This window comes from Alosa pseudoharengus, unplaced genomic scaffold (genome assembly GCF_046254945.1).
Source record: "Alosa pseudoharengus isolate Yale_2024_CS ecotype anadromous, Long Island Sound unplaced genomic scaffold, YU_APseudo_1.1 YU_APseudo_1.1_scf_25, whole genome shotgun sequence".
NCBI lineage: Eukaryota > Metazoa > Chordata > Actinopteri > Clupeiformes > Clupeidae > Alosa > Alosa pseudoharengus.
This window is the reverse complement of record NW_027468696.1, coordinates 1837904-1846691: the sequence shown is the minus strand read 5'-3', so window position 1 is coordinate 1846691 and position 8788 is coordinate 1837904. Positions and strand designations below refer to the sequence as shown.

The window sequence follows — 8788 nt, the reverse complement described above, 5'->3', positions numbered from 1 at the left end:
TTTTATCGCCCAGCCCTAGTGATGAACTATCAGAGAGTGGCAAAGGGTAGAATGATAGTTTTTTTTATAGGCGGTTATGTACATCTCTAGAAATGACCACATTCTGCCCTCTTGGTCACTTATGTTCTCTTGAAAACACCACTGAGGCCCACTACCAGGTCTTGTGAATCTGTATGTCAAAGTAGATCCTTATAGGATGAAGTATGACTGTGTGGGACCCATATTTGTGTGGGCATACACATGCGTTTTGCTAAGTGTCCATTTGGAGACTCCAAAAGGACCTTTGGTTACCCAAAACTAAAACTCTTCCTATACAAGAACCCCTTTATGTAGAACCATGATCTTGGTGTCAAATGAAAGGTTACACTCTCTGTGTCATGTTGCTTGTACCTGGAGTGCTTTGCAGTGGCTGTGCCATGAGTCCAGAGAAGCATTATCTGACCTGAAACTCTTACTTTTGCTCCTACGCCTTTGAGATTTCCATGAAAAAAGGACAAACAAGGTAATGCAGTGAACATTTGTATTATAAAATGAAACAAAGGTAAAAAATAACAATACCCTGGCAAACGAAACATCAAATGATTCACATTCAATGCAATAGAAATGTATTTGTGTTGGCAACCACGGTCAACAAAATGGAACGTGTTATGAACAACTGAAATAGTCTCGGCCACCGGCTCCTCTTCCTCAGACACAGGATCCTCAGCTCTTGTTTTTTTGCTTGGCGGGGCCCAGTCTTCATCGCTGTCACTGAAACAATTGTACAGATGGAAGTTAGGCTCAGACCCACTAAAGTATATGAAAACCCTTCCCAACAACTTATACAAATGATATAAATGTGTGTACTCAGGTCACACCTCCCCCTGCTCTCTCTTTTACACACACACACACACACACACACACAAACAAACACACTGCATTCTCACCTAACTCCCCTCCCCCCCAGGTACCAGAACACTGTTCACACTGTTCACACTATGAAACAAAGCTAAATGAAAAACTATGCACTAAACATTACAAAAGCAAACTAAACTGTATCTGTAACTGTATATGGATATAAGTAGTCTACTCACAGCTCAAAATCGGGGTCCTTCCCAGCTAAAAAGTTCTGCTCCTCCTCGGAGTCGCATTCCGAGAAATTGCTTTCTTCTCCTTCATCGATGTCCTCCAGATCTTCAATGTCCTCGGGTTCTTCGACATGTTTCGTCTTTTTTTGTCTCTTTGGCATGTTTTACGAACAAAAACCTTCAAAAACATGTCTCTTGCTTGTTTAGTAACAAACTTCCAAACCACTGCTTCGGAATCTGGTTACGCATGGGCTATGCGCCTTCTTCTTCTTCTTCTTTCCTTTAATGGCAGATTACATCGTTTAATTGATGTATACCGCCACCTACTGTACAGGAGTGTGTAGAGTGATGCTATAGGAGGTTTTGGCTACTCAATCAAAAAGGTGTAAAAAATAAATCTAGAAATAATAAATAATAACAAAACAGAAACCAACAAATAAACAACCAATCAAAACAAAACCAAAAAATTAAATTATTTTCATTAGCTCAGTGTTTTTCAGAAAAACAAATAAGGCTCTAATTCTATCTACTTGCATTCCTTCTTCCCCAAGAATATCCTCTATGTTCTCATCCAATTCTTGCCATGTTTGTCTCTGTTCTCTGTATCTTCCACATCTAAACAAAACATGCCCCACATCTTCCAGTGTTTGGCACTCTATGCATAATCCATCACCTTTTCCAATCAGTTTTAGTGTTGCATTCAGTCCTGTGTGTCCCATTCTTAATCTTGTGTACACTATTTCTTCTTTTCTATTCGGCATATTCATTCTTTTTCCTCCAATGTTTTTCTGATTGTTGTAATAGTGTCTAGCCTTAGGTTCAGCGTCCCATTCCTGTTGCCATCTCTTCATTATTTCAGATTTAATTTTAGTTTTTGCTTCTCCTTTCCCTATTGGAACATTAATTTCTATTTCTTTATTTTTTAGTGCCTTTTTGGCTAATCCATCTGCCTTTTCATTTCCTCTAATTCCAATATGTGCTGGAACCCAGCAAAACTGAACCATTAATCCTAGGCTTCTAATATTTAACAATATATTTCTGACTTCCATCATTAGGTCTTCTCTGACTGAATCCCCACTTTCAAAGCTCTGTAGTACAGCCATTGAATCAGAGCATATTAAAGATGTTAATGGTTTTATCTCCTCTATCCACCTTAGAGCTGTTATTATGCCAGTCATTTCTATTGTGTACACTGAGAGGTAATTATTTAATCTGTAATTCAGTCCTTTTTTAAATTCAGGAATGTAAATTCCTATTCCACAATGACCATTTTGGTCTTTTGATCCATCAGTAAAAATTTTAATAAAACCATAAAATGAAGAGGATAGATATCTTTCACTATAATTTGCAAAACTCTGATCATCAGGGTATTCCATCTTTTCTTTCAATATTTCTGTATTAACTTCTGGAATTGGTAGCATCCAGGGAGGGACTTCACTCAGAGCTATTGCAGGACTATATTCTAAATCTTTAATGTCATACTGCTCTGCTAATTTATTTATGTTCCATCCAAACCCTTTAGCCTTCGTTTGATACTCCCAACAATCATTCAGTACTGATGCTGCTGGATTATTACTATCTCCCATCAGTCGTACCCTATATGTTAAAGCCAGCTGAGTGTATCTTAAAGCAAGTGGAGCTTCCTCTGTCTCTACCAGAATAGCACTTGTTGGAGTTGTTTTAATAGCACCTAAGGCCATTCTTAATGCTCTAAACTGAATTCTGTCCAACTTAGTTAGCTTAGTTTTACATGCTGTGCTATATACTACACTTCCATAATCTATAATTGACCTTATTAATGCTATATAAATATTCATTAAAGATTGCTTATCTGCTCCCCAGTTGTGTCCAGTAATCATCCTCATCAAGTTCAGGACTTTTTTGCATTTAGTTTCAACATAATGCACATGATATTTCCATGTAAGTTTTTCATCCATCCAAACTCCTAAGTATTTAAATTTCACAACTCTTTTCAAAATTTGATCATACATAAATAATTGGTGGTCCTCAGCCATTTTCTTTCTTGTAAAGTACATAACATTTGATTTTTCAATAGAAAATTTGAATCCCCAATCCACTCCCCATTCCTCTAATATTTGAATTTTCTTTTGCATAATTGTTGTTATATATGGAATATTTCTGCCTCTTTTCCATATTACCGCATCATCTGCATACAGTAATCCATCACTTCCTTTTCCTAGTTTGATAAATATATCATTAATCATTAAATTAAATAAGATGGGACTGATTACACTTCCTTGAGGGATTCCATTCTCCACTGTAAATTCATCTGAATTTTCTGAGCCTACTCTGACTCTAAAAGTACGTTGGGAAAGGAAGTCCAGTATGAAATTATACATCTTCCCTCCAATTCCCATTCTATCCAGTTTGATCAATAGCCCTTCTCTCCACATAGTATCATATGCCTTTTCTATGTCTAAAAACACGGCCACCATTACCTCCTTCATAATCAGTGTTTTCTCCACTTCATTACACAGCTTCACCAAAGCATCTGCCGTAGATCTACCCTTTCTAAATCCAGTTTGATAATCTTTAAGAATACTTTTCTTTTCCAGAAAATAATTTAATCTTGCCACTATCACTATGCGCCTTGAGTTTAGCCGACAGGGAAGTAGAATGTGACGATGTGTCACATGTCTAAAGAAAGCTCTCCTCATTGGCTACACGGACATCTAGGTCCCATCTCATTGGCTCACTCAGACGCAGCGCTATGTCCATTCAAAGACTGGTTGTCAGATTCATCGATTACGTGACTCATTGGCTTTGATGGCATCTATCTCGACTCTCATTGGTCCTACAGACATGTAATGGGTATCGATGGAATCAGAAGAGCCTCGTGAACACGCGGAGTACCGTGAATCCAGCGACAATAATGGAAGTAAAACCGAAATATCTGGATTTCCGCGAAAAATAAGTTTTTACTTCGCTTCTTTTCGTATGTATCTGTTTTGTTTGTCCTGGCGTGTACAACTACTCAATATATTGGCAATAAAACAATGTAGATATTTTACATCTATGGATTCTTACGAAAATTTCAAGACCAAGCATGCTGGGCTAACTTATTGGTACGGCCATACAGACAAGTGACAAAGTATGAACGCAGCAACTTTGGGGGGTGGTGGAGGGGGGTATTCTGATATGTTATATATCGGGATAAACTTATATTTTACACACGAAATATATGTTAATTTATGGAAAGCTTTACATATATCGATTCTTCAGTTTCTCAGCTTTAAAATGGTATATAGCATGACTATGGTATAGTTCATGATAAGGTGCAAAGAAATGCATGGGGGTTGTTGGGGGGAGGTGGGGGGCACTGTATTTGCCCGAATACGGGTCACCCGTAGTGTACTGGGTTTTAATAGTGTGTGATCAAATAAAGATGCATAGCCTACAATTGGGGGGTAGTAACGTGAGCGCTCATTCAATGTCTGTGTGTCTGCGCAAGTGAAACTGAACTTAATCATAAAGACACCTTTCTCAGCAACTTTTCTAGCCATTCAATCAGCATAATTGGCATTACGATCCACCCGACGTTTCCTTTGTCTACCCCGGCTCTTCAGGCTCTCGTGTTTTGCTGAATGATATTACTCAGCAGATCACCCTAGTAGATAACCAGAATTACAGTCTCTAGAATTGTAGGTCAGAATGTAAACTGGGCTACAGATGGTAAGCAGATTGCCACAGATTGCATTAGCTTAAAACTATCTAGTCGAGTATAACCTAAATTAAAATGCCACAGCCCGTACTGATTTTTCCTTTTAGAATATAAATATTAGAATAAATCATTATGCAAATACTTTTACTTTTAATACTTAAAGTACATTTAAAAGCAGGTACTTTTTACTTTTACTTAAGTAGGGTTGTCATTGTGGTACTTTTACTAAAGTAAATATTTCTCTGTGTATTTGTACTTTTACTTAAGTACTGAGTTTCAGTACTTCCTCTACCACTGGGTAGACCTATGCATGTCACAAGTCTGAGTGAATATGAACCCAATAATGATCATTTGTGCATCGTTTTAGCAGCAAGGCCCAAATTATTCTTTAACATTAAGGGAATCCCTTCATCAAACGTAAGGCTACTCTACAGACTATCGTTGCTGTTTAGGAATGCTATAGTAAGTGTTTAATTTCGCGCTGGATTTTGAAAAACAAAAGAGTAAAAACTGTCAAAAAAACACCGAGTGCGAGTTGTCACGTGCTTAAGTTGCAGTAGATGTATGGGTAATGTGGTCCTTTGACAACTTTGGTAAATGAATGTAGCCAAAAACGAACTGCATTACCCACAAATCCGTGCCACGTAGGGTTTCAAAACCGGAAGTGGGATGAACGCGCTGCTTGCAATGTAAATGAGTCTGAGCGAGCAGAAAAGGTTGTGAACTGATTCTTAACACGTAAATCGATATAACGACCGGTTCATTTCAGTTTTATTCCGATACGGGGCTAGTCCTATTTAACTCACGTAATCTTTACACCCACAGTAGATACAGGGATGACTCTTATCAACGCGCAAGTCAGTGAGCTCGTCAGGACCCTGCGAAAGAAAGGCTACCCGACGAGGGCTATCGCCAAACATCTGGCCATGATTGGAATAAGACCTTCCTTAGGGACTATCCGGCGTCACTGCCAACTTGCTGTTGTGGAGAAACGAAAGCCGCGTAAAGTGACAAGGTAAATTTACTTTATATTCTTTAAATATAAACTCTAAAAAAACTCTAAAAAGTTTGTAAGTTTGACATGTTACCAAAAATAACAACAGGCTTTACTATGTATTGACACAATGTGTCTCTTTCAGTCAGGTGATGGAAATAATAGACTCCATCCTGAGAAAAGATAAACTAACAGCAAGAAAAATACAACTGCTTCTCCAAAGAAAGCACAACATAAGAATCGGTTTAAGCTCAGTGAGAAAGGCAGTCCGGAATCTTGGCTGGAACTTTGGGAAGGGCTGGATGGCTAATGTGGAAAGCCGCCTAGCCGCCAGGACAGCGGATCTTACATCAGAACGAGCTCGAGTAGCTCAACTACTTGCCGAGAATGCAAGCTTGAAAGCTGACCTGTCAGCCAGCAGAGCGGAGACAGACAACCTCCGACAAGAGATGCAGGAGCTGAGAGAGACCAGTCAGAGGAGTCTGCTCATGCAAGAGATGAGAGCTGGGATAGGAGAACTGCATTCGGCTCTACACTCTAAAAAATGCTGGGTTGAAAACAACCCAAACTGGGTTGTTTTCAACCCAGCCGCTGAGTAAAATGTGGTCCAACACAGCATTGGGTTATCTTAACCAAGCAAATTGGGTTACTAAATTTAACCCAACAACTGGGTTGAAATTTAACCAATATGTTGGGTTATGTTGACACAACTGTTTAGTTAAAGTTACTTAATGTTTGGGTTATGTAACCAAATCCCCCAAAACTACTGGTTGATTTTTAAAATACTCTGCTTGTACAAACTTTTAATAACTCAAGGTTTGTATTTACTTACTTGAAAGTCACACCTTCTGTTAACAGCTTTAGGCCTGATATAAACAGTCTATATTAAATGGCCATCAAAAGCCATGCAATGAAATAAAACAGCTCGACACAATTATTTATTTGATAATTTTCTTTATTTTTGAATAGATAGCCTAGTATAAAATGCATGTGATACTTCCATGAAGGCAGGCAGATTCCAAAGTCCGTTTTGGGGGTCAGCCCTGTCAATCAAACAAAAAAAGAGTGCATTTTAATCACTGTTGTTAGCCTAGTTACAGAACTTTATATCAAGACTTGCATAAACCATTACCAGTGAATGATATTGACAGACATAAAAATCCACCAGGAGACAAATTATTAGTGCAACACACTCGGAAACCATGACCACCTAATATTATGGAGTTGTTTTAAACATAATACAGGTAATAGCCTACAAAAAGTGCGTTTATGTCAGATGAGCTTGATAACAACATTACCATTAGCCTAACATTAGGCTGACAAACATAAGTTCAGCAGTGCTAACGTTAGCTAGCTAATGTTAACACATTATTCAATTAGTGAATCCAAGTTAATGTTACCACCAAGAACCACCCAGTAAGTTACATTGCTATAATATGAGGCTACCCTGAATGATTTAATACGATGTTGTTTGGCATGATTATTATCGTAAGTTAGGTGTTGTGAAGAGACTACTTCGACTGTGAGGGATAGTTGACAAACGTTAACCACGAAGCATATTTAATTAGCATAAAGTTTCCAAGTCTGCTAACGTTACCTACCAGCTGCTGGTATGCTAATTGTAGTTCGTTGTAAAAGTTCGTTTTGTTTCTGTTCAGCAGTTCCTACCCAGTGAATACAGAACTATGTTTTTATGAGTCTGTTTTTGTGTAGATTTAACATTAACAGTAGCTAATATTAGTGGAATGACACCTGCTAACCTGCTTGAAGCTGAACGAAATGGCAGGCAGAATATTCCTTGATATCACGAAGGGTATGTCTCTGGGTGGACTTTTAAAATCCGTCTGGATAAAAATAAATAAATAAAAGCAGATACATACCTTCCGAAATCACCTGATTTCCATTGCATGTTGACAGCTGCTGGACTTGACGGTTGAAAGAATATGCCTGCCTGCCTGCCTGACGATTTTTTTGTCTCAACCTTCAAATAACTATGCAGCTGTGTTGAAGTCACCCTGGTGCTGGGTAGTGTACTCCACGTCAGGTGGGGGACAGGAGGGAGCACAGCCCTAAACTATCAACCCAGCAGTGATAAACTATCAACCCAGCAAGCTGGGTTACAGAAATGACCCAATATGAGTAAAAACAACCAAACAAAATGACCCAACAGCCTCAACCCAGCGTTTGGGTTGAAAAAATAACCCAGCATTTTTTAGAGTGTACGTATGGTTCACTCTACGCCTGTGAGACCAATCCCCAGAAGTGCCTCAACACCTGCACCAGAAATAGATTCATCAGTGTTGTCAGATTGTCAGATGTCTCCATTGGCCCTTTCCTCTTCCTTAAACGACAGCATCCAAATTCCCCATCAATGTGCAGATGTGAGCTTGCGTGACTTTGGACCAGAAGATCATACTGAACTGCTCCAACAGAGCTACGGCCAAGTGGGCAGATATGGATGCCTGCTCTTCAGGCACATTATCTCGGAGGAGAACTATCAGGCATGGAGCAAAACCACAAACTGGGATGGTTCTAAAGGTAAACGAGCACTGCCTCAAAATGTGAAGACCTTCGTGGTTGCTACACTGAAGCGACACTTTCCTGACATGGACAGGGGGGGACTGAAAGAGTGTGTTGACAAGATCAATGAATTCCTGCGTACAACACGCAAGTATCCCTGAGTACTCACTCTGCTCTAAAGGCTGCTGAACACTGTAATGTAGCTTACTGCACTGTATATATTTGTATGACTGTAACAATACAGTTCATTATTTTAATAAAAAAAAAAACTTTTCTTAGAAGTACTTTTCTGACTTAATCTTTAGACCTGTTATTGAAAATATAAGGAGTAGAAAACACAAATATATGTGTGTTAACATGTAGCATATCTGACATTGTAACAGTAGGCCTATCTAATATTACCAGAAAATAACAAAACGGCAACCTCGTTTATGCTGCCTGCAGGTTAATGGTTAATTGGCAAATGGTAGGTCTACATGTAGGCTACATGTACTTTATTATACAGTATTGAAAGTAATATGCTGA

At 38.8% G+C, this 8788-nt stretch overlaps 1 protein-coding gene and 1 long non-coding RNA gene across 3 annotated transcripts; one reads left to right on the top strand and one right to left on the bottom strand.

Annotated features, from left to right (window-relative positions):
- Nucleotides 1–506: 506 nt before the first annotated feature.
- LOC143099206 (uncharacterized) lies at nt 507–2110 on the bottom strand. Its single transcript, XR_012981433.1, has 2 exons — nt 1074–2110; nt 507–750 (listed from the first exon to the last, which is right to left on the bottom strand). It is a non-coding gene; the product is annotated as an uncharacterized LOC143099206 (long non-coding RNA).
- A 3293-nt stretch (nt 2111–5403) lies between these two features.
- Nucleotides 5404–8537, top strand: LOC143099204 (uncharacterized). 2 transcript variants are annotated; one of them, XM_076262284.1, is made up of 3 exons: nt 5447–5465; nt 5575–5764; nt 5889–8537. In XM_076262284.1, the coding sequence occupies exons 2-3, from the start codon at nt 5586–5588 to the stop codon at nt 6340–6342; spliced, it is 633 nt and encodes a 210-aa protein (XP_076118399.1). In that variant the 5' UTR covers nt 5447–5465; nt 5575–5585; the 3' UTR covers nt 6343–8537. The 2 variants fall into 2 exon arrangements, with proteins under 2 accessions (XP_076118398.1, XP_076118399.1); XM_076262283.1 differs by having other exon boundaries at nt 5404–5764.
- Nucleotides 8538–8788: the final 251 nt, after the last annotated feature.